The 25092-nt window shown below is 36.8% G+C and overlaps 12 protein-coding genes across 12 annotated transcripts; 5 read left to right on the forward strand and 7 right to left on the reverse strand.

Moving 5' to 3' along the window:
• Positions 1–499: 499 nt before the first annotated feature.
• Positions 500–3950, forward strand: C9374_009552 (uncharacterized protein; the record flags this gene model as incomplete). The annotated part of the gene is made up of 5 exons (XM_044699752.1): positions 500–1096; positions 1172–1525; positions 1576–3072; positions 3123–3213; positions 3295–3950. The coding sequence occupies 5 exons, from the start codon at positions 500–502 to the stop codon at positions 3948–3950; spliced, it is 3195 nt and encodes a 1064-aa protein (XP_044554869.1).
• A 35-nt stretch (positions 3951–3985) lies between these two features.
• Positions 3986–4855, reverse strand: C9374_009553 (uncharacterized protein; the record flags this gene model as incomplete). The annotated part of the gene is made up of 1 exon (XM_044699753.1): positions 3986–4855. The coding sequence occupies one exon, from the start codon at positions 4853–4855 to the stop codon at positions 3986–3988; it is 870 nt and encodes a 289-aa protein (XP_044554870.1).
• A 92-nt stretch (positions 4856–4947) lies between these two features.
• On the reverse strand, positions 4948–7218 carry C9374_009554 (uncharacterized protein; the record flags this gene model as incomplete). The annotated part of the gene is made up of 1 exon (XM_044699754.1): positions 4948–7218. One exon carries the CDS (start codon positions 7216–7218, stop codon positions 4948–4950), a length of 2271 nt encoding a protein of 756 aa, XP_044554871.1.
• Positions 7219–9120: 1902 nt separating this feature from the next.
• Positions 9121–12160, forward strand: C9374_009555 (uncharacterized protein; the record flags this gene model as incomplete). Its single annotated transcript, XM_044699755.1, has 6 exons — positions 9121–9702; positions 9783–10244; positions 10300–10825; positions 10875–11257; positions 11315–11384; positions 11445–12160. The coding sequence occupies 6 exons, from the start codon at positions 9121–9123 to the stop codon at positions 12158–12160; spliced, it is 2739 nt and encodes a 912-aa protein (XP_044554872.1).
• A 45-nt stretch (positions 12161–12205) lies between these two features.
• Positions 12206–13674, reverse strand: C9374_009556 (uncharacterized protein; the record flags this gene model as incomplete). The annotated part of the gene is made up of 3 exons (XM_044699756.1): positions 12206–13137; positions 13225–13452; positions 13566–13674. The coding sequence occupies 3 exons, from the start codon at positions 13672–13674 to the stop codon at positions 12206–12208; spliced, it is 1269 nt and encodes a 422-aa protein (XP_044554873.1).
• Positions 13675–13746: 72 nt separating this feature from the next.
• C9374_009557 (uncharacterized protein) lies at positions 13747–16565 on the reverse strand (the record flags this gene model as incomplete). Its single annotated transcript, XM_044699757.1, has 3 exons — positions 13747–14166; positions 14255–15984; positions 16109–16565. The coding sequence occupies 3 exons, from the start codon at positions 16563–16565 to the stop codon at positions 13747–13749; spliced, it is 2607 nt and encodes an 868-aa protein (XP_044554874.1).
• A 579-nt stretch (positions 16566–17144) lies between these two features.
• On the forward strand, positions 17145–18785 carry C9374_009558 (uncharacterized protein; the record flags this gene model as incomplete). Its single annotated transcript, XM_044699758.1, has 2 exons — positions 17145–17327; positions 17607–18785. 2 exons carry the CDS (start codon positions 17145–17147, stop codon positions 18783–18785), a joined length of 1362 nt encoding a protein of 453 aa, XP_044554875.1.
• Positions 18786–19188: 403 nt separating this feature from the next.
• Positions 19189–19979, forward strand: C9374_009559 (uncharacterized protein; the record flags this gene model as incomplete). Its single annotated transcript, XM_044699759.1, has 2 exons — positions 19189–19485; positions 19566–19979. 2 exons carry the CDS (start codon positions 19189–19191, stop codon positions 19977–19979), a joined length of 711 nt encoding a protein of 236 aa, XP_044554876.1.
• A 1231-nt stretch (positions 19980–21210) lies between these two features.
• Positions 21211–22035, reverse strand: C9374_009560 (uncharacterized protein; the record flags this gene model as incomplete). Its single annotated transcript, XM_044699761.1, has 4 exons — positions 21211–21237; positions 21295–21467; positions 21517–21636; positions 21858–22035. The coding sequence occupies 4 exons, from the start codon at positions 22033–22035 to the stop codon at positions 21211–21213; spliced, it is 498 nt and encodes a 165-aa protein (XP_044554877.1).
• A 156-nt stretch (positions 22036–22191) lies between these two features.
• On the reverse strand, positions 22192–23100 carry C9374_009561 (uncharacterized protein; the record flags this gene model as incomplete). The annotated part of the gene is made up of 1 exon (XM_044699762.1): positions 22192–23100. The coding sequence occupies one exon, from the start codon at positions 23098–23100 to the stop codon at positions 22192–22194; it is 909 nt and encodes a 302-aa protein (XP_044554878.1).
• Positions 23101–23404: 304 nt separating this feature from the next.
• C9374_009562 (uncharacterized protein) lies at positions 23405–24121 on the reverse strand (the record flags this gene model as incomplete). The annotated part of the gene is made up of 1 exon (XM_044699763.1): positions 23405–24121. One exon carries the CDS (start codon positions 24119–24121, stop codon positions 23405–23407), a length of 717 nt encoding a protein of 238 aa, XP_044554879.1.
• Positions 24122–24445: 324 nt separating this feature from the next.
• Positions 24446–24907, forward strand: C9374_009563 (uncharacterized protein; the record flags this gene model as incomplete). Its single annotated transcript, XM_044699764.1, has 1 exon — positions 24446–24907. The coding sequence occupies one exon, from the start codon at positions 24446–24448 to the stop codon at positions 24905–24907; it is 462 nt and encodes a 153-aa protein (XP_044554880.1).
• Positions 24908–25092: the final 185 nt, after the last annotated feature.

Genomic DNA, 25092 nt, shown 5'->3' on the forward strand with positions numbered 1-25092 from the left:
TTTGATGCTTAGCTTTGTTGCTTGGTCACCAATTCGCATTCCGTTATTTACCTCAACTTTACAATCAATTAAAACGAAAATGGGTCATGATCAATATTGGTTTCCCTTGATTGAGTGGGGAGAACAACGCAATTTAGTGACCGTGGAGGACTTATTTTTTGAATCTAATATTATTGAACTGTTTAATTTCGTTAAAACAAACTATCCCGAACTGATTTTAGGAAGAACCGATTGACACAACAACAGATCTCGTTCGTCCAAATATGGTTGCAACGTTAATGCAAGATCTGTCTAAACAATTCCATTATTTTGTGTGCTAAAATCATGTTGAACATTTCCCAACTGTGAAACGATTAGAAGTAACCCAATTCTTTAACTCAAAACGATCAGAAGTATTAGTGTGTAAATATGTGTAAATTGTAAAACAGCCCTTTTGCTCAATTAAAGATTTTTATTTATTTAAAAATTATAAAAAATATGAACAACTATTAATTTCATCATGATCTCTTCTTCGGACTCAACAACAAATATTGATTCAACGAATAGCAATGCAGATAATGACAACACAATATCCACTATCACCACTAACATCAAGAAAATTCAATTGGTGAGTGGTGAAGAGAGAAATGAAATTCAAAAACAAATGGACTCTCTCTATGAAGATATTGAAGTTGTAAGCAACAGTCCGAATAGCACCAATAGTAGTAGTAGTAGTAGCATTCCTATTATCGGCTCTAATACTTCTGGAGAATTAAATTCTATCGCTACATCAAGTCGAGAGCAGCACTCGACACGAACACGCTCTCCGATCGGATATGATAATTATTTTGAAGGACACCATCACCACACTTCATCATCCTCTCCTCCAACAATCGGATCATACAGTTTTAACAATGGTTACAATAGAGTTCCAAGTGAATCTCACCTTGGATCGAGTAGCAATGATCATCACGTAAATGGGGAGAACCTTTTAAAAACAAGATACAATTCTGAACCAAATTTAAAATTGGATAAGGAGGCTCTGGATCATTTGAGATTTATTCAATCGATGAATTTTAGCCAGAACTTTGCTTCTATTGTGAACGACCCTCTTGAGGTATGTGACAATTCCATGATATTGAAACCAATGTTAAAATTATTTTAAAATAATTCACGATTGATATACGCACAGGAGAGCTCGTGGATTGACGCAATTGGAGATTACTATTGGTATGGAGAAAAAGAGAAAGTTATTCCTTCAGCAAAATTACCCTATATCGATTTAAATGATAAGGAAATTTCTTCGTATTTGAACAAAATAGAAGGCTTATACAAAAATTTTGAAAAAAACAAAGCTAAACCAACAATTCCCGCACAATACTATGAGTCTGAATTAGAGAGTGCAAATGCTATGGATATTATCATAAATCGAGAGCTTATTCCACCTATTTTCTTTGAAGAAGGTTTTAACCTGGGAGATATTGCAACCTTTCAACAAATATTTTCTGAAGAGGCAATGTCGGCTTCGTTACTTTTTCAAGAAAAGGTTTGTAATCAAGAGATTTGAAATTTTTGAATTGATTAACAATGGTATAGCTGTCACATTATTTAGACAGGACCGAAGTTCTCTTGATACATCAAGTGACGTTCAGATCCGCTAAAATTTTCGATGCTTTTGTGCAATATAATCAACTGGATGATGACGTCAAGGAAGCACTTCCACTTATCAAAAGCCTGCGAAGCAAAATTAAGGAAATAGATGATATTGCAGCTAAAAGCCCGTTAGAAATTACGGCACTAGTCAGAAAGAAAAACAACATGAAAAAAACACTAGAAGTTTTGAAAGTTGTTTATGCAATTCAACAGAGCCATCTCATGATCGACGAATTAATTGGAAGTAATGATTTTTTATCTGCTCTTGATATTATTAATGAAACTAGGGAGCTCGTTCGAACAGAATTTGCCAACGTGAAATGTTTGAGAAACATTCCTGAAAGAATGCAGGAAAAGATTGTTGAGATACAGTCGAAAGCTCAAAATTTATTCATAACAAAATTAATAGAGAATTATTTATTTATTTTTGAACCTCCAGCCAGTTACAATGACGCAGAATATTTATCAACATTTGAAAGTGATTTGAGGCCAATCATGAAAGCCATGCTAATCATTTGTGATACTCAATTTATAGTTCAGCGATACCGTGACAAGTTAATGCCATTCATAAATGAAAGGATAACGTCAACAATTGATAAGACGTTGGATGGTATGAAGATTACATTTTCGAACGCATCTGTATCTATCGCCATCGACCAAAACGCTTCTAGGTATCTCAACTCCAAAACGATACAGGTTCTAAAGTCAATACCTATGGATCAATTCATCACTGTCCTTTCTGCAATCATTGACAAGTCTATTACATTTTTGAAGAGAAGCGTTGAGATTGTTACAATTTTTCATACTTTATTTGAGAACGTTGAGGCAATGCAAAAGGTGAAAGCATCGAATATGTTGAAAGAATTTGACAAAATCAACACCTCCCTGAACGAACAAATCCATTCAAGGCTCTCAATTATTGTGTCACTTAGAGGAGATATTGTCAAGTCCAGTACCAAATCTGAATTGCTGAAATTTATGGAAATGTGCTTTAACTTTATTGAAACTGCAGAAAAATTTGTTGGAAAAAAGGTGAATCTTTTGAGAGGATCTCTTCAAGCTGTAGGCCAAACTTTTTTGGATGAATTCAGCAAGCAACATGTAGAAACACTAAAATCAATTTTGGAAAAGGAAACATGGGTGTGGGTCGAGAACATTCAACCCAAATATCAAGATATTGTAAATAGTATACAAAATCAGGACAAGACAACAGAGAAGGTTGTTGCTACAACAAATTCTGCTTCCAACAATGACAGCAATGCTTCCACGGAGACAAGCGCCATGAAATATATCACTGTGAAAGGAGAGCTTTTTCCCGTGTGCTCGAGTTTGTTGCATTTGGTGAAAATGACAAGGAATTTTCTGGAATTACTTTCTGTAGAACATCAAAAGTTTGTCAGCAGCTATGATTTGAGCGCAAGAATTTGCAATTTATATGGAGTAAGTGTCAAATGACAAAACGTTTCCTTCAATTTCTAATTCATCTTTAGGTGTTTAATGTGGAGGTGAAAAATCTCATTTTGAAAGCAGGAGCGATTAATCCTAAAAGTGGTTTAAAGACAATCACTGCCAAGCATTTAGGTTTGTTTTCCAAGAATTATGTTAACCAATTATTTTTTATTTCACAATTATCATTTGTATTGCATTGAATATTTACAATAGCGTTGACGTCTGAAGTTATGGGAGCAGTGACTCTTCTATTACTGGAAGTTAAGAAATATATTGAAAACATAGAGCCTTCTCTAAAGGGAAAATTACTGAAATTCGAAGATATAGCAACGGATTTAAAGGAGCATCGACTTGCCCTATACCAAAAAGTTGTGGATATCATGAAAGATGTTCTCGAGAATCATGGCAAAGATTTTGTAAAGTTTGATTGGGACAATGGCCCACGAAAGGACTCTCCTTTGAATGCCATTATTAAGGCCATGCTCTCCATCCACAAAGTTCTCACTTCCTATTTACAGACACATCAGAACGACTTGCGAAAGGTTTTCTCTCGAATTGCTACCATGTGCATTAACAGAATGAAGATTGGTATTCAATCTCTACAGAATAAGGTTTCCAGAAAGGCCATTAAAAACATTAGAGAAGATGTATCAACAGTCACCAAACAACTACAGAAATGGTCAGATGTGATTTATGATGATATTAATTTGAATGAAATCGAGAATTGTTTCAATGAGTGCTTTGTACCTGCGAGTGCAGTACCGAATACCTCAACACCACCACAAACTCAACAAACACCAGTGACAACCACGTCATCAAATGCAACAACCAACAGTGGAAGTGAGAGCGCTACGTCCAGTAATAAATAAGTAAAAAAAATTCATAATCATTGTTGAACTACATATTAATCTGTGAAGAATCCTTGTTTCACTGCGACTTTTTCTTCCTTTTCCAGCAACTTATCCAACTCGTCCAATACTGTTGTTCCAATTTTACGAGCCGTCTGCAGCATCTTTGTCAGTTCGCTTGGATTGATGCCTGTATGTTTACCACTCTTTTTGATAGAACAAATATTTCCCTTCTTATTTACAGACACTGTCACACGAGTAGAAATACATTCTTCTTCCTCAAGTGAAGGATCAACAATAAACTTGCTTCCAATTCGCCCTAGAGTAACAGAAATCGGTATGTTACTGCAATCAATTCGCGTATACTCGTGTTGGTCGTCACTCAATTCAAACTCTGTTTCTGTTGGTGAAATTTCAATGACTTCAATTTTTGGTATTCTTGTATTATATAACGCAGCTCTGGTAGCAATTGCCAAAGCATCAAATAAATTTCCAGCGGAATCCAATACAATGCAGTCCACATATAGAATCCAACATTGTCTTCCTTTTACAATACACAATTTTGTCCAATCCATCGCAAATGAATTTTTCAACTGATTCCGAAGGGTAGATATCAATTGTGCATTAATTTCTTCAGCTCCTCTTCCTTCAAACTCATAACTTGCGCTCGGAGAACACTCAACATGTACCTCCAAACGTCCCTGGTCCGGAAAATCAGGATCTACTTCTCCAATCTCTACTTTGACTCCGACCAACACATCCGTATGATTAGCCAGCTTAACTCTAGCACTCCCATTGGTCTGAGAAACAATTCCAGTCTCTAGCGAGAAATCTCTATAATCCAAACGAGCCCTTCCATCATTCCGTAAATTTTGTTCCACACCATCAACGATGAATTGTTTTTCTGTTTGTGAAAGTTTGAGCATTTTTTTTTTGAACTTGAAAGCACAATTTTCTGGAATTGAAAGAAAGGATATAATTTCAAAGAAAACACAACAATTATCAACAAACAGTATTATTATTCGGTATTGTAGAGTTGAGAGTAGTGAGTAGTGGCCATATGAGAGTCAGTTTCAAAATCTGTAGTGGCCACAGTCGGATGATGATTTTCAGCAAGTGTTAAGGAGGGAGAAGGTAAGCTCATGAGTTTGGAAGTGGAGCTTTTCAGAACAACCTCTACTCGATTCTCTCCAGTGTAGTACATTTGAGACGAGAGTTCGTCGTCGTCGTCACCATCATCTTGGTTGTCAACATGCTCTTGTTCATAATCATTTTGTTGCTTCTTCTTCTTTTCTGATGAGAAACAGCAGCAAAGTTTTGAATTTCGATACGCTTTCTTCAATAACTCTACATTGAATGTAGTATAAGCAAATGCAAGAGTTACAGAAATCATTCCACAATCGAGCCATACATTTCGAGTAATTCCATAAAAAAGTGACGCTGCGTCAAATCCAAAAATATAAGTAAATAATGTCAATAGTACAATAATCCAACCAGAGACGAGTGTTAGAGTGAGTAAAAGCATGAGTTTGGTGAATCTATATTCAAAGGATCGAATCGTGTTTCGTAATTGACGAAGTCGGTAGAGAATTTTCAAACCAAAAATTGCAAATCCAGCCACAAAGGACAACAAATAAAACAAACCAGTACCTGCCAATGAAATCCAAGCATATGAGATATTGGATGTCACTACATACAATATTGCAGCGACGAGCATGACAATCACAGTACTTCCATAGAAAAGTCCTAACATTGATTTGTGAAAGAGTGAAAGTGATGTTGGACTTGTCGATCCTTGTTTGTTACTGACGAAATGACTCCAAGAAATCACTAAACTACTGTATCCACAAACAATGAACACACAGCACATGGCTCTAAAGAATCCCTTAAAATAATTGTTTTGAAAAGAACTAACTGCTGAAAAATTGAATAAAAATTTGAGGAAATTTTCCATAAATCCACAGAAACAAGCCACAACAAAGAAAGCTGAGGATTGAACTGAAATACTTGAAAGAGCACTCAAAATGGCCAACAATCGTTTTCCAAATAAATTACATTTGCTAAAGTTGTTCACTTTCACCAATCCGTGATTAAGTTTCAAATCAAGAGTTATAGAAATCATGTCACGTGCTTTTGGATAGAGTATTAAAAAGGAAATCATGATAGATAGTACAGAAAATATGATACACAATACAATGTGAGCATATCGATGTGTGAAATGGAAGAGAAATTTTTGGTAAAAATCATCACATTGAAATGCAAAATATTGTTCGTTCGAATTTTGATAATTGCACCAACAAGTGAAGGGTACATCGAGAGGAGGGATGATTATATCTGGTGGTTGGTGATGTTGTTGAATCGAGCGAGTAGTTGACATGTCATATTCTCGACTCATTGGATTTACATATTTAGAAAAATAAAATTGAAATAATGTTTCAAGTTTCACTTCTCTCAAAGCATCTCCAAAGGTCAAACTTTCATTTTCCATTCGTCTATATTTCAAAAAATTAATTTGGAAATAAGGCGTTAATAAAAAGTTAAAATCAAAAAGTCCCAAATGACGTTTCAATGTCAAATGATTTTCATCATTCGATGGATGAGATGATTTAGAATATGGTACATTATTGCAATGTACTTGACTCCACAATGTAAATTCATTTCTTGTAAATAATGAACAATTTCCCTGTTGAAGAGCTTTTCTAAATTCATTCGATTGACTTTGATTACAATATAAACAATAATTAATGGTCGATCCCAATTCCATGATTTGTGACTTGTTTCTCAAATTCCAAGTGAAGGTTGACTCACACAAATAGTTTGTACAAAAAGAATCATCATGATGAATAGTATGAGGAGTAGTAGTGGTGCTACAAAAATCGTGATATTGAACATCAAAGGGAAAGAGCATGGGATAGTAAAATTGATTCACCGGTAACAGGTCCATCACTTCATTTCTCGGATACAAGACTTGATGGAGTATGATTGGGAGTGTTGTTGTTGGTGTTGAATGATTCGTGCTTGTCATACTGTTGGAAGAAGGAACTGGTTGTGTGAAAGTGATGTTGGATGATGATGTTGTTGTGAATGATAACGATGATGATGATGAATTTACTTGTTCCAACAAGATGAGAAGAATCATGTATGACGTGAAAAGAGGTAACACTCGATGTTGGAGTATACTCCTGGAAGAGAGCTGGATCATGTCAACGGGCATTTGTTTGTGTGTACGAATTGAATTGGGGCCAAATCTCATTTCGTCTGATTTCACATCCATGGGCGTAAGTTCCATTGGACTATTTTCGCAAGGACGAAATGGAGATTACAAAATGATGATGGAAGGGCAACAAGAGAATCTACCGTTGAAGCCAAATGAACAATTACAGCAATTTCTTTCAAAAACCATCACTAAAACACAGTCCTGATGACGCAATTAATAACCTTGTTTGTTTTGGAGGTTTTGTTATAATAAACGGTTTCAAATTTGTCAGCACTAAAATAAAAGAACAAAAGCCACAATTTATTACAAACTCAACAAGTCAATATAATCATCAACAGTCAGTTCCTGACGAACCATTTATTCATTCTTTGAATCAAAAGTGTTGTTTTGGAGGTGGATAAGGAATTGTCAAAGCGTTCACTTTTCCATGATCAGTTCGGACGAAAAGAATGAATCAAGTTATTCAAATTGATAGAGTTTCAATTCAATAAGTCATTCAATACTGATAAAGTTTCAACTCTTGTTGAGGTTATCAAAAAAAAACTCAACAACAACCTTAATCTCAAACAATGAAGAGAAGTAGAGAGGATGAACCTACTCATCCTCCTACTAATCCATCTCTTGCACACAGCATCATTCCATTCTGGGATGAGTACTCACAACAAGTATCGGATAAACTTTGGGCATGTTCAAGAGATTCCTTTCATGAGTTTAATCAATACAACAACAAGGGATGCACTGACGGACGGTTCAACTTTTCTCAATTCACTGTGATTGAATCCAAGCCAGTGTTTGATGTTCCACTCAATGTTCATCACTCTATAACAGAGAATGTGGCTTTTGATTCTTCTTTGCCATCTAGAGCTGAGGTGGCATTTTAGAGTTATCACCTCAGCTCAAGAAGGCAAAGAAGAATCAAAAGGCGGCCCAAAAATTTCAAGCAGACAAATCCTTGAAAATTCGTCTCTACCCCAATGAACAAGAAAGGACAACATTGAATCAGTGGATGGGAACTGCTCGTTGGATCTACAACAGGTGTTTAGAATTCACCAACAAATCCAAAGGTGTCAACCATTATTATTTATGTATTCCACAAGTACTGGATATTAGGGGTGAGAACCAAGCCCCTCAACATTCAGGACAAGTTGTAGCATTGGATCCAGGAGTAAGAACATTTCAGACCACCTTTGATTTGAATGGTTATTCAACCAAATGGGGCTCAGGAGGTGCCTAAAGAATTGGTAGATTGTGTTGCGCGTATGACAAGTTGCAATCGAAGTGGTCTCAACCAGAAGTCAGACGTTGCAAAAGATACAAGTACAAGAGAGCAGGAAGAAGAATTCAACAAAAGATTAGAAATATCGTGGATGATTTACACAAGAAACTGTGTTTGTGGTTGTGTCGAAACTACCAAGTGATCTTACTTCCTTCGTTTAAGACTCAGAAAATGGTAAAGAAACTCCATAGGAGAATTAATAGCAAGACAGCAAGAAAAATGTTGACTTGGTCACATTACAGATTCAAGCAAAGATTGCTTCACAAAGCTAGAGAGCATCCGTGGACACACATTTATATTGTCAACGAAGCGTACACATCCAAAACTTGCTCATGTTGTGGACATGTTTATACGGTTGGATCATCTGAAGTGTTTCGTTGTCCATCATGTGGCTCAATTTTTGACAGAGATATCAATGGAGCCAGAAATATTCTTCTTCGATTCCTTACTACTCATAGAATTAGTTTTTGAGCACCTTGTGTGTTGGGTCTTCCCCACCTTGTGTGCGTTGGGTCCTTTCCCCTGGCTTGCAAGATCAGCACTTTGTTCGATTTGTTTGTTTTGTTCAAATTGTTGATTTAAATAAAGGTGTTCAATGTTTTATGAAAGATTGTTAGCGTCATCTGCAGAGTTCGTTTCCTGTTTTTCATTTTCCATATTGGTCCATTCTGTGATCATCATTAAAAAAAAATTAAAAAATGAAATTCGGAAAACGGCTTCGTGATGAGATGTGTCCCGAGTGGAGACTCTCGTACATGGATTACAAGTTGTTAAAGAAGCTGATTAAACGAATACAAAACAAGTTGGAAGAACGATATCATATTGATATGCAAATGATTTTAAACGAGGTGCCTCCGAGTGAGATTGGTGTTCCGAGCGATTATTTGGATAAACCACTCATTTCGTTTTCGGATGAAATGGTGTATGCAGTTACTGGTCTTGGAGAAGAGAAGGATGAACGGAATTTTATAAATTATTTAGAGGAATATAATTTGGAAGGAATGTATTTGAAAATTGTTCCGAAGGAAACATGCCAATTTTTTAATAGATTAGAAAAGGAATTGGACAAAGTGAATAAGTTTTATATCCAAACAGAGCGTAAATTTTGTGTTAGACATGCAGAGTTGTTGATGCAGTTGAGCGTCGGTTTGACTGAGACTCTCTCAAAGAACGACAAGCAAAAAGTCAGAAGCGCATTTCAAGAGCACTACAGAGCCCTTTTGTTGTTGATGAATTTCCGTACTTTAAACTTTCAAGGTTTTTCGAATATCTTGAAAAAGGTTTGTTGTTGCATCCAAATTGCATCTGTAGATTTTATCATGATAAAAAATTTAAATCAATGTCATTACGTCATGTACAGCTGGATAAATATACCAAGAGCAAAACCAAAAGCAAGCTGATGAAACGAGTGAGAGATTCATATTTTACTTCATCCAAAGTATTGGATTACATGATGTCGCAAATTGAGTACAAATGCTCAGTTTACATGTTCAAAGGCGACAGAAAAAAAGCCAAAGATTTTCTTAGACTTCCACAAACTGTGGAAAAACAAACATCTCCGTTCAGGTCTGGTATCTCAGTAGGAATTGGAATAGTGTTGTCTGTGGCGTTCGTTTTAACATATGTATTTCTTTACCCAAGAGATGACCCTCCGTCTTTTTCAGATGCGACCATGTATGTGTATCGATTGACTTTGGTGCCGATTATATTGGCAGTTTTGGTTGGTGTGAATCTTCAAATTTGGAAAAATGCAAGAATTAATTATGTATTTATCTTTAGATTTGACCCAAGAGATCACTTATCAGTGTCTCAATATATCGAGGTATGTTTTTATTGCGAAAATAATCTTATAAGTAATAATTCATTCATTCGTATAGATGACCATGAGCCTGTACAACATTACAATGGGAAGCTTAATTATTTACATGTACTCTATTATTACGAATACGTTTTATGAGTATGCCTATCTTCATCCAATATTTCTATTTACCTTCATTTTTATCTACATGTGTTTCCCATACAAATGGTTTTATGGTCACAGCAGATTATGGCTCTTTAGAATTATTCTGAGATTATTAATGGCTCCATTCAGAAAAGTAGAATTCGCAGACTTTTGGTTTGCTGATCAATTGACTTCTCTTTCTGATTTTCTCTTCGAAATTCAATTCGTGTATTGTGTTTATCCATCTCTGTGGGTTGACAAAATTGATTCTTTCTGCTCAGACTCCAGATCATTGGGTATTCCAGTTCTTAACATTTTACCCAACTATATTCGTTTAATGCAGTGTTTAAGGCGTTACAGAGACAGCAAAAAGCCCCATCCTCACATTACCAATGCGTTCAAATATCTGTCAAGTATTATTGCGACTCTTATTGCGTTTTTGGATAAGAATATTGTAGCTCGTAAGTTTTTTTTTATCAACATTACATGAGCTAATACTCTTATAAACAGCTACTCTACCTGGAAGTAGTTGGAATTATATGAGAACTACTTGGGTTGTTGTCAACATCATCAGCTCCACCTATAAGCTGTTATGGGATGTTGTGATGGATTGGTCTTTAATGCAATTTAATAAGGATGCTGAGCACAAATTATTGAGAAAAGAACTGTTCTTCCATCCATACTTTTACTATTTCTCAATAGTGACAAACATTTTAGCAAGATTCTTTTGGATTGTCGTTTTACTGTTGAAACAGTTCTACAGCAAATATTTAACGGATCAGTGGATTGGTTTTTGTTTTGGTTTGGTCGAGATTTTGAGAAGATTTCAATGGAATTGTATTCGATTGGAAAACGAGCACTTGAACAACGTTGGAGAATTTCGTGCAACAAATGTAAGTGTTAATTCGTTGAGTATTGTTAACCCAAATTTATTTTCGTTCATTTAACAGGAAATTCCTCTGCCATTTGAAATTACCAGAATGATCAACGCTAAAGAGAAGGAAATTACCAACGTCGACAGTACGTATTTCAAGATGTTAATGTTGCTGATCATTATGATAACCATAATTTCAACTTTAGAATTCTTACATTACATTTTCTTCTTTTGCAGTCCAAAACCTGATGATGAGAATGACAACAATCACAGAAGAATTAGTCTTAATCCAAAGAATTTCCTTAAACATAGCATCTCTCATGTGTCGTCACTACTCGGACATGGATTTGATTCCACTCATCATGTGAAACCACGAAAAGTGGTTCAACAAGAACACGAATATGAACTGAACATGCATCGTGATTCTTTAGGCTCTTTGAGAAATACGAATGGAATTGAAACATCTACTGTGTCCAATGGGGTAAGCAACAAGGACGTTGTCATTGACATCAAGGATGACGAAGATGCATATGACGAAGATAAAGACAGCGATCAAGAAGAGGAACAACAAAAAGTTGAACTCACAAAACCTGCAAGCCAATCCAATGATGGACTGTTTGTAAACACTTCAAATTTGAATGCAAGAAAACAATCATTGTCGTCCATCAAGGTAGACACGAGCAGTTCAAGCATGCAGAAAATGACACGCACCATACCACCCGCAGTTGAGATGAGTCCATCCATGAAGTCCAATAGTGCTTCCAAATCGAAAAAGACAATTGTTGTGGTTGAAGATGATGAAATTCCAGAGACGCCTCACCTAACGACAAGGTTTGGAGATATCTTTACTGCTGGAGAACCTGAATCTCAGCAACTGGACAATGAAAAGTCAAAAAATTCAGGAGATCAGGAGAAGAAATAGCAAGTTCTTAATAATAATTTTATAAAGTTCGAAATACTGTAGTATTTACTTTTTCTTCTTTGGAATGGTAAAGTTGAGGGAATTTGAAGCTGAGCCAGCAAAGTTAGAATGCGAGGGTTGCTCTGTTGGTTTGACTTTTTTCTGGGGAGGAGCAAGAGATGAAGAATTATGGGAGGAAGGAGGTGGGCGCTGTTGTTTTGATGGTACAGTACTGGTGGCATGGTTCTTTGTTGGGACATGTGTTTGACGTCTGGCAGAATCATTTTCAGTTTGTCGTTTCAATTTTTCCATTCTCTTGGATGTTTCCTTACAAAACATGCTGTCCACATACGAAGGTGACACAAGGGGTGAATCAGTGGCTATGGAATCTGATGTGGGAGGGGATGATGGACGTTGTCTTGTAAAATCAATATTACTTGCTGCTCTGAACACTGGTTGTTTCATAATGACAGGGGAGACGTGTACACTTCCCACAGACGACTTGGCATAGTTTGATTTGTATCGATCAGCATTGAAGTCTGTTGTCACAATTGTTGATGGAGGCTTTCCTGGTGTGAAAATCTTCTGAGGTGCTGTAGTAGTGGTAGATTCTTTTGATTTACGTGCTGTTGATGTCTCTCCCAAAGATTTAGTCCACAGTTTGCTCTTCTTGGTCGTGGCTGTTGTTGTTGTTGACGCGCTTCTACTTTTAGAAGATGACGAGGATGAGGAGCGTGATCTACTGCTACTATTTCTAATGGTATTGGATGACGCTCTGCGAGCAACCACGGGATCTATGGTTTGAGTCGTGTGTTTCTCCTTTGAATGTTTGTTGTTCACACTAGCAGCAGCAGTACTACCAGAAATTATTCTTGAACCCTTTTTTTCAACCTTGTTCGATTCCTTAATTTCACGAAGTTTTTTTTCTCGTGCCATTTTCTCTTGATTTAGCTTATTGTACAGTTCTTTCCAAGTACCATTTCCTTTGTCAAAAGCTCCTATTTTATGTTTTAGTAAGATCAATGATGGATGGTGGTAAATTTTCAACCATTAATAAGCATCGTTTTGAATAAATATAAACCCACCTCCAAAATCTCGTATAGTCAATATTCTCCAAAGATCATCCGTATTTAGGTTTACACCTGCGTTCTCATTCTTAGTTTCAATTTCATCAAGCTTTGGAGCGTCGCAGGCTGACAGAATACGCTGGACAATGACATCCTCAACATTTTCCAAAACAGGTAAGCAATCGACCTGAGATTGCAATAATTTAGCACACATATCAAATAGTGATGGAATAGCAGTGCTTTTCACTGTAACAAGTTCATATCATCAAAACCCGATGTAATTTCCGATTTTGGATTTTAAAAAATTTGAAAATCATGATGAAGGTCGGAACTTGCAGGAGGAACCATAGATCACTTACTAGCTTCAAATTGCAAATTTGCTCCTTGCTTTCGTCGAGCAGTCATATTTCCACTGCTCTGACTTGAAGCAGGAGCTGTCGTCTTTTGACGCGGTGGTGCTTGGCTCATTTTTTTATTGGTGGATTTCTTTACAAAATGGGTGACTCTCTTGTCGTCTTGTGGTGACTCAATTCAGTTCCATTATTGCTGAGCGCTAGCTTGATGTAACACAGAGTCCATGTCTGTGAGAGGGCTGGTATTGAGGAGTAGAGATGCTTTTGCCTTCCAATGTTCAAGTATTGGCGTCACATGACCATGTTTTTCTAGCGTACTACAAATTTCAGAGATTTGTAAAAAATCACGTGTGAAAAAGCACTGTTCAATTTCCTTAGAAGCTTGTCGAAGCTTGAGTTGATTTTCAGTGGCATCCTTAATAGTTGATTCCACGCTATAAATTCGAGTTGGTTGTTTCTTTCCTTCAAGTGCTACGTGGTCGACAAAATAGCAAACCATTTGATCTTTAACCTTTTCAAAAGTGTTGTGCCCAATTAGAATTTGTGTACCAAATTTGTTGTTCAACTTTGCTAAGCCAGAAGCAACGTTGGCATCATCTCCAACAACCTAGAATGTTCATGAAAAATATCATTTAACAAATTATATATTATATAGGAATATTTGTTTGAAACACAATGTCAAGTTATGAACTTACAGTAATGTTAATTCGAGAGCTACCTCCAATATTTCCAGCCAGAATTTTTCCACCACTATTTACAGACAGACCAAAACGAATACTTGGAAAATTAAATTTTCTCCACCTAGAATTTAACCTGTTGAGACAATGTACAATTTGAACTGCTGCGTTGCATGCCAGTGTCTCATGATCTTGCACACAAGTATTAGGGCCGTTCCATAATGCTACAACTCGATTGCCAACGTATTTGTCAATCGAACCCTTGTTGTTTTCAATGATTTCGTATATTTCCGAGAAAAGGTCTGTACTCAGTGAAATAAAGCTCACTCTGTCTGTTTTTTCTGCTAGAAGAGTAAAACTATGAATGTCCATGACAAGTATAGACATGTTTCTTGAAAGCGTTGTTTCTCCTACGAACTTCTTGGCGATAATATCTGGAACATATTTAGAGAAAATAGATAACCCTGCCCGCATGGTGTTCAAACTTTGTTGCATTTGACGAATGTCATATAGTAAACTAAAACCCATTGGAATTTTTTTGTCGAGACTGACCAAACTAAAATTCCCAGACACCAACTCCTTCAGTTGACGCTTGATTCCTCTCAACCCGAGTTGAATACATTGAACTACTGAAATTATGATAATTAAACCAAGGAATAACACAACTGCAAATATCACAACGGACGAAATACTACTTTGAAACACTTCCTCAACGAACACTCGTTGTGGCACTGCAATGACAGAGCCCCAATTAAGCCCATATTGATCCGTAATTGTGAATAACACAACATCTAATGTAGGGGTTTTTCCTGTTTGAAAAGTAAAACTTCCTGCCTCTTTGATTGCTAAACCCCGTAGCTGCTGATTATTTGGGGCGTTTTTCCAAGCTGAAATTTGTTGCAGAAATCCTCTAGAAACGGTTTCGTTTACAAGTTTGTTCATAATACTGTCTGAGTCATTCTGTAATGCAGGATATCCTAAAAACTTGGTAGCAGCAACCATTTGTCCCTGTGAATTAATGATAAATGAAGCAGCGATTCCAGCTCGAAGGGCTGATTCACTTAAAATGTCAGAGATGTTTTTAACATTAATCTGAATTCCAATTACTCCAAATAAATTGCTGGGTATCCTGGGAGCAGCATAGCTCGAATAGATAGGAGCATTGGAGTAATTGGCAGTTAAACTCGAGATTGTGTTATTGATATAAACGGGTATGCAGGCAGCGATTGACGGATAGAGTGAGAGGGCCGAATAGAAAAATGGACTCCACAAAATCTTTGGATTAGTTGCATTCACAAAGGGTTTATACCAAGGTCTTGCAGTCATGTCAACACTTGAATAATAGCTTGCCTTAATATTTGATGGGGCTAAAATATTATCAATATCATTAATCACGTGATAATCCGTGACAGGCCTAGTGAAATTACCTGCTTTTTGAGCTTTGTGAAAAATTCTCACATAGGTTAGTTCTAGACCAATCATGCTCTGATCAAATCTTCCAAAATATGATATTTGAATCGGTAATTTATATTGATAAAGTTTTTTCAAGTTATCAAAGAGCTTGACCCAACTCTGATTATCATTTAAATTAATATCAGGAACTTGATATAAAACCTGATTAATTGCTAAAGATGTCGTTTTGATCAAGTCACTTAGTTCATAATCCATAACTAGATTCATTTGCAGTTTTTGTTTTGCTATTGATCGTTGGACAATATTATCTCCTGTTGTGTAGAGTAAAATAAACGCTAAAGTGTGATTTTGGAAAGTAGTTCATCATCGCCGAGAGGTTGTTATCATTCATTACCAATATTGTATTGAGAAATGGTCATGAGTTTTCCAATCATTATACATTCGGAATAGTACACTTACATGAAAACAATCCAAACAATCCCTGCAAAATAAATAACATCAAAATTACGTTCATTATTGTAATACATTGTGGTGGCCATTTCAGGACTTTCCAAAACCATGAGTAGTGTTTTCCAACAACAACATCAACACTGCTACTCAAAGACTTTCCATCATGATCAGCGGCATGACCGGAAGAAGAGCATCGTTGTTCTTGGTCCTTGTCGTTGCCAATATTTTTGTTTAATTTTGTAGTGGACGATGATGTTTGCACGGAACGGGCGAGTTGATGAGCCTCAACAGAACCAGTTCCCGTATCGGAGAGTGGTGAGCTTGCACATGTTGTTGGAAGATCTTGATATGGTTTGTTGGATGTTGTAGAGGAATCGTTGATAACGACCTTGTCGTGTTGTGGGTGGGAAGTGGGGGAAGTGGTTGATGAGATTTTATCTGTTGTTGGTTGGAGAGTAGTAGACATCTAGGCGTTTTTTTAAAGTTTGCGATCATGATGTCCTTTTTTATTCAGAATGACCATTCCAGAATGTTCTGTGGGTAATAATAAGCTGTCAGCAGTCAGGGAGACAAAGAATGTAAAATAAACAACCTGAAGGCGACGGCTGTCGACTGCCTCCTGCTTGCTCAATCTACGAAACTATTGAGGGTTTCATAAATGATGACACCCTCTGCATACGTCCATAGCTTTCCAAGAAAAGGTGTTCAATTAGTTCAACACTTCTTCACAACAATTTAGGACATAAAAATTTCAATTCTAACGCTTCCAGAATTTGGAAGTGGAATTTCCAATGTTTTATATTGATGGCGAAGGCGAACAAATTGTCAGAAAAATGCTGCCAGAGAGATTGGGAATTTGTGAAAGTGACCAAAATTAAATTGTTGTGATTCATCAAAATACAATACCATTCACCTCATTGTGAATTAAGGATTCTCCCATGAGAAATTATTGCTGTTCTGGTTTGCAGCTTTTGCCATGTTCCCCACAATCATTTTTGACAGGCCACAAAAAAAAGTGACAGGTGAATAAAATTCATAAAAAAAAATGTCCCAACTGAATCAACATTTAATCGAACAGTTGACCAAGACTCCAGAAGAAATCGCCAAACTGGAACAAACCGAACAGAAAATTGGAGGTATCATCAATTGGTGCGCCTACAATTATCAAAACGCTGATAAAGCCTCTACTTTTGAAAAGACTCAAGATTATTTGGCTGCTGTTTTGACTGTAAGTCTTGTTGATGATTTTGAATTTTTCAATCATTGATTTAATGTGTGTGTGTTATTAACCATTCTCCTGTTTTATATAATTCGTTTATATTGTTGTTGTTGTTGAATACGCGTGATGATGTTATTGATCATTCGTACGAATCATCATCATGGTGGGCCGTATCATCACCCATGACCAATCTCGAAACTCATCCTTCTCATTCATATCTACACATCAACAACTTCAACTATTCGAACATTTATTGCACATTTCCCAACAACAACAACAACAACATAGAATGTTGTCTTTTATGTGGAATCATCAAGTCGTGAATTAGAGACACTCATCGAATTAGAAGCTCAAGAAATCAATCGTATTGGATCTGAAATGACCATCATTTACGATCGTTTAAAATCTGCTCGTTCTCTGACTGGTCGTGAAGAATTGACTAAAATGCATGCCGTGAAACCCACAGTTCGAACTGGTTTGAAAAAGAGAAGTGTCGATGTTTCCATGAACACCACCACCACTACTGGTCACACCAAAGACATGAAAATGAGTAATGGAGAAATTAATTTGAATTCATGTAGTAATATTGGTATTTCTATTGGTGGCAGTGACAACTATTCCAGTATGAATAGTACTTCCATGTCAACCATGTCAACAACAACAACCAGTACTCCTACCATGTCAACAAGTAATAGTTTTTACAATTCACGTGTCAGTGAGAGTGGTTCTTCTTTCATTCGCACCACTTCCACTGCTCGATTGGGAACACCTGTGAATTTGGAGGTTCCATCCAGTCCTTCGAGTGGAAATTCTTCTTCGACACCACCCATGTCACCTCCTCCTCCACCACCTTCTCAACAACAGCAACCCTCTCGATCGAATATGAGTATGGGTGTACCACCTCCTCCACCTCCTTCACGAGAACCTCAACAGTACAATGATTACAATAATAATTATTCACCTCCTCCTCCACCTCCTTCACGTCGAGAGGACACTCCACCTCCTCCTCCACCCATGAAGTCCACTCCTCCTCCACCACCTCCTTCCAATAATTTCAATAATTCTCCACCTCCTCCTCCACCCATGAGGTCACAACCTTCAAGTGACAGTTTTGGTGGTGTTCCTCCTCCACCTCCAAGTAGTGGTAGTGGTGGCGTTCCTCCTCCTCCACCCAGTGGCGGCGGTGGTGTTCCTCCTCCTCCAAGTAAAATGGTTTCACCTCCTCCTCCACCAAAGAATGTGGATATTCCTGAAGATCCAAGTGGAGGTGGACGTGGTGACTTGTTGGCATCGATTCGAGCTGGTAAGGCATTGAAGAAGGTTCCTCCACCGAATGATGCACCAAAATTACCAAGCAAAACTGAGATGGGTGGTGGAAGTGCTTCAACAAGCAGCAGCAGTGGTGGTGGCGGTGGTGACATGATGTCACAAATTATGGCCAAACGTAACAGAATGATGAACAAGTAAAGTTTGTATAGTACCACATTATTAGATTAAACATTGAACCTTTCTATTATTTCAGTGGAATTTTTGTATTATTTTGAGTATTATTTTGAGTATTATTTCAATTGGCTTTGTTCCCCTTCTCAAAAAATGTCATTTCGTGCGTGTGAAAAAATCTATCTCACTCAAACCTATCAAAAAACTCTGGAAAATGTAAAAATTCTTTCCATGATCAAATTATCATCCATGACATCGGAACATGCAAAATCCTCATCGAAAACAACCATCATGAAACAATTACAAAAATTATGTGGACACGACAAAGTCGATTTTTATAAAATTATTTTGGACAATATTTCATCCACAAGGAGGAGGCCAACCATGTGACGAAGGAGTTATTTCTATAAACATCAAGAGCACAGACACAATGGTAAATGCTCAATTTAATGTTAAATTAGTGAAATTGGAAGAAGATTTGATTCAAATTGGACATTATGGATGGTTTGATGAGAATGATGAGATACACGTCGAGAAGTTATTGAATCCATTATGCAATGAAAGTGCTACAGAACAAGTGTTCAATGTCCATAATACAAATAATAATGGTTTTGAAATTTCTGCCAATTTGGAAATTGATTTGGAAAAGAGAATTTTATTTTCGAAAATTCACAGTGCGGGTCATGTGTTAGATTTGGCAGTTGTAAATTGTGGATACACTTGTTGGGTATGTTTTATTCACATGTTTATTGTCCATTTTCAATTCGTCGTCGTCGGAATTGAACATCAATTGATGTTCCATAATAGAAATCTGGTAAAGGATATCATTTTCCTGATTCACCTTACTGTGAATATCAACACTGTCATCAATTACCATCTCAAAATGACTCCATGGTAACTATTGTGATGAATCAATTGAATGAGGAAATTGAAAATATCATGACTCGACAAGATTTGAGTGTGGAGAAATCATTCATTCCGTATCCTTGTGATCATCTTGGTCATGAAAATGACAATTCAGAATTGGCTTCTAAATTTCCCAACAATCAAATCCCACCCTATCTTCCACCTGGTCAACCTGTTCGATTTGTTAAATATGGTTCTGTGGAATGTGCTTGTTCTGGAACTCATGTGGACAAGTTCAAAGAAATTGGAGAATTCAAAGTGACTCGCGTGAAGAAACAAGGTAGTCTCATTAAAATTTCCTATCAAGTACTGTGAGTGACATAGAGACTACATATTCAACTGCTCTGTCGTTTCATCAAGATTTACCTTATGAAAAGTAGAGGCCTATTTGATGAATCGATTTTGTTGTTGTGTTCTTTTTCTGTTCCTTCTTCTTCTTCTTCTCAATATTCGTTTCAACCCCTTTGAAGCATAATTTAAGGCTCTTTTGGTGTTTTTCATGGCAGTGATTACAGTCTCAATGTTGTTTCTTTCAAACTTGGAAGCATATAACAATGCCTCTCCATCATGTCTCACCGCAGCTAGCACCACCTCATGATCATTCTGATAACTCGAGCAGACGTCTTTCAGTGAACACTTGCCTTCAGAGATGGCTTGAAGGACCACTTCTCGATCCCAAACAAACTCAATGGCATTCAGATTGTTCTCAATGGATCGCTTCACCTGTTTAACTTGAGAATGTGTTGCATTTGGAATTAGATAGGGTCAACGCCATTTTTCAGGAATTCGTTCATGCTAAGGCGTCATTACCTATATAACAATCCTGGTGTTACGTTCATTTTAAATAGTCACTCCGTTCACTGCTCTTCTCCAAGGTTTAACAACAACCTTGCTCTTCTCCAAGGTTTAACAACAACCTGTATTCATTTAAAAAAAAGGCTACAGCACTGCAGGTTCCCAAGTTGTCTCCAACCTCAGTACTGATGCAGCTCGACGATGCTTAACTTCTCAAATCGGACGGGATGAGGTGCATTCATCGTGATATGGCCGTAGCCATTCATGTACAGTAATTTATAGTTTTAAGCTTTCACACTATCAGAAAATTGTTATTCATCCTTTGAAGTACATGAGGTTTTACCGATCCAACACTTGACCGTTGTGTTGAATAAAGGCTCCATTTTGAGGTTGAGGAAAAGATTCAATCACCATTACAACGCCCTTACTCGCTTCCAGCTCTGTACATTCTCCTCCCAGGATGAACGGTCACTGCATAAACATGATGATCCTTCCAAGCATTGCTTTGGAGACGAGTGACCATGTTCAACGCAACTTTGGAGAGAATTCAAATTGAGTGTTGACGCGAGACAATTGTCATTCACGGTGATGGATCTACAACGCGTAGTCGGGTTTGAAAACGTGTCGAAATCAAACTAACCCGAGGAGTGAACAGATATTGTTCCACCAGAGTCGCTCCTCCATTAAGTTTCTTTTGAAGTGTTGTCTTCACAGATGAGCGGTCTGCTGCTCCAACCACTCGATTTATTCATTATTTTGCCCAATGTTTCTCAGGCTCCTAATCGAATCATTCACAATTCCAAAAGTTAATGTCAAGAAATCCACAATCACATACCTTGCCTTCTGCAATTAATTTTCGATTATTCTCTTCAAATATTCTGTGATAATGCGGTTTTAACAATTCGGGTATTTCTATGGGTTCGTTAAACCAGTGGCCTTGTTCTTGGGTGAGAATTTTTCGTGCTTCTCTGTCAATTCTATTTGCCTTAGTTCCATATGCAAAATCCACTATTTACATGACTTGTATGGTATTTGGAATTATTGCAAAAATACTCACCTAAATAGGTCATCCAAAATGGAACTATGAGAAATGGTAAATGATTGAGTGGTAATGGATCAAACCGTCTCAGATAAATCATTCTTGCAAAAGAAACACTTCCCATAACCGTATAAAATCCTGAATAAATTTTGTAGAATTAATTTCATCAAAATATTTCAAAATCCAATTTTCATAATAGGTCCATTGATTTTACAAACAGTTTTTCAAATCCAATTCATAGATGATTAATTTTAAAATGGATATGATCAAATTACAATCACAGTTGCAAAATATTAGTAATCCGAATCATGGATAAATGTACCAACAAATTAACAAAATTTACAGGAATTTAAATTTACCTCCCAACCACCACACTCGATCCCTTGTTGTAGCCATCCTTGTTGCAATTTCATAATCTCTCCTTCGTTTCATACTTTTTAATTTAATTAATTGTTGTTGAATCATGGCTTGTTTTTGCTTTTCTTCCACTTCCTTCAGCACTCGATCCGACAAGGATCCAAACATGTATTGACCCATTTTTTTATTGTTGTTGTTGTTGCTATTGGAATTGTTTGGATGAACTCAACGTTCATTTCAAACAACAAATTTAGAGTTGCAGTGTTCCATTGTGTTGGTTGTGGTTGTTTTTATTGTTGTTATTGTTTTTTACTCGACACACGTGGATGCATGGATTTAAATGGAAGCACTAGAGAGTGCACTTTCCTTACTGACAACAATAACTTCTTCTTGAGGAATACATTTACAAGCTCCATGATAGTGAATATCCACATTGGCACATCTTGCAGTACAAGCAGAGTTATAGGTAAGACCATTCACACCACACACAGGTCTATATTCAATAGCACATTGACATCTTTCCTTTTCATGAATATGAGTGACTTCTTCTTGATGAATAATTTGCTCCCATTCTTCAATCATGGTTGAGAGTTCGACTTCTAAACTTTGAGTCGAGTACAATTTTTGTTTCATGAGTTCAATAATTGAAATTTGAAGTCTAATTTTCTCAATTTGTTTAGAGAGTTTCTTGGCCTCAACCACGTATTCAGAATAAACTTGTTTTGAGACTTTGATAGAGGATTGATAAATTTCATAAGCCTTCTCCATTTCTACCTTGTACTTTTTAATCAATTTGGTGTAGTATTTGGTCAATTTAGTCTTCTTTGTAGAGGAGAGTCTAATCTTGAGAATTTCCATTTGTAATCTCTTGAGTAAAATTTTGTAATATTCAACAAGTTTGCAAGCCTTTGTGACCTTTGCTTGAGCCACAATAACTTTTCTGTTATTTTCAACATATTCTTTTTTAATTTGTTGTTCCAAACGATCCAATGATTGCCAAGCGAGTTGAAGGTCTTTTTGATTTTTCGTCAATTTGTTAATTTGTTTGACATGTTCTTGGAGTGCTTTTTGTTGATCAGCATAGGAAAGCTTTGTAATGTCAGATTTGAGAATTTGTTGAAATTGGGCATCGAATTGAGCTGAAAGGTTGCTGTCCGTTTGAGACTTTCCGGCAACGATCGTGGTGCCCAGAGTCACAACAACAATGCTCAGCAACAAGAAAATTAACGAAAATTGAATTTTCATTTTGTGATGATGAAGTAGGTTTGAGTTGTGGAGCCCGCTTCGTTGTCAAAGAATGTCGTCGTTCAAACTTGATGATGATCCAATAACCGATGAAGGTCCAACAACAAACTCGGTCTCTCAAAAATTTTTTTTGAATGATTATCCGGCTTTCACTATCAGTCACCTGTCATTCGCAGTGACTTGAGCTTGTTTTTTTTGCTGTATCCAAAGAAATATGATGATAAATGAATAACACGCTGTGTTGAACTATTAATTGACAAATTACTACCATAGTACCTTCAGGCTGAGTAAAATTGTCGAAAATTTAATGAATTTCAAGAAAGTGGCATCCTAATAAACCTTGACCACTCCAATAAGCAGGCACAAGAGTTAGCTCTTTTTTCACCTTGGTGGAGCCTTCTTGCCTTAGTAGATGAACTTTCATTTGCTTATTAACATTCGATTGAACAACGGTTGGAAGAATTTTCAATCCATTGTTCTTAATATCTTTTTTAACAAGGTATCCAAATTGTGTAATTTCATCACCAGGACACAGACCTGCTTTTTCTGCAGGTGAATTTGGAGAAACAGTGTTCACTTTGAGGAATGGCTCTAATTGTTCTTCTTCGTCATTAGTAGTATCCATGCTTGTTGATGATTTATCGACATTTTGGGTCGTGGTTGTTGATGATTTTTGTTCATTCGTTGCTCTACTTTCTTCATGTAATTCATATAAATAATTCTGGATATCATTCATCAATGAAATGTGATCATTTTGTAAACAAGCAATTCTGTGTCGTTTCGATCGAATATCGTTTAAATCAAGATCTGCTCTCGGAAAGCCTTCTTCATCAAGCAACGATGATTTTAATCCTACTCCTACTTTATCCAAAGACAACATTAAATCTCTAATTTCTTTTTCCATTGCATCTTTGATCGCTATTAATTGTTTTACAAATGTGGTCGTTATTTTTGTGGGTCGGGATGGAATTTGATACTGCACATAACCTTCTTCATAGGCCGCCGCTGGTAATTGCATCATTTTTTTTATAACTTTGGACATGCACATACTCAATACTGGAAGATTGTACAATAATCTCACTTACTCCGTGCCACTGGCGCAAAGTTTTATAAACATCAAATTTTTTTTATAACTTTGAATTCCAAGTCTTTGTTACATTCATCCATTCACATTGCAATACATAGCCAACCAATTAAGATTCTTCCTTGTGGGTAGTCAGAGCCATTGTCACTGCATTCTGAGAATATCATGAACTGAGAATTGCGAAATCTTCCTTTTTTCTTTGAGAAAAAGAAAACCCTACAAAAACCAAAATCACCATGCATTTCCACACAAACAAAATAAATGTCCAGCCACAACATCAATGATCAGACTTCTGTCTCCTGCTTGAAGAACTTTTATAACACGGTTCCAAACGAGATCCTCATTGAAACACTGACCTATCTTCCTTTAGCGGAAATGGGAAGCGTCCTGAGTATTTCCCAAACCATCAACAAACAAATAACGACAACTCCACGATACATCAAGTCAATATTTGTAGGCTATTGTGCGAGTGTCAACGTTCCTCGTTCCACAACTGACACCCATTTAAAAACTATTGAAAAGATGACCTTCAAAGATGCTCATGATTTCATGATCGCCTATTTGAAAGAAATGGTGGCGTTTCAGAAAGAATTGAAAGCAAAGCGCCAGTTTGAGGAAATGGCCAAGATTCGTTTGGAAGAAGAAAGGAAATCGAGAAATGAAAAGGAGAGACTTGAAAGAGAAGCAATGATGCTAGCTCGAAGAATGCTAGACAATAAATAACCAACTAGATCCTCATTCAACACTCTTGTTCAGTAATTAGCTCATAATACAATCAAATTGAGTACAGAGTCCATTGATTACATGCCATGAGTGTCAACGTTCCTCGTTCCGCTCTTCGTTCCACCTGGCAAAACACTGAGAAAGAGAGGAAAACACCATGCGCACAAATTTTTTCACGCCATCTC

Source organism: Naegleria lovaniensis (assembly GCF_003324165.1).
Source record: "Naegleria lovaniensis strain ATCC 30569 chromosome Unknown tig003, whole genome shotgun sequence".
NCBI lineage: Eukaryota > Heterolobosea > Eutetramitea > Acrasida > Naegleriidae > Naegleria > Naegleria lovaniensis.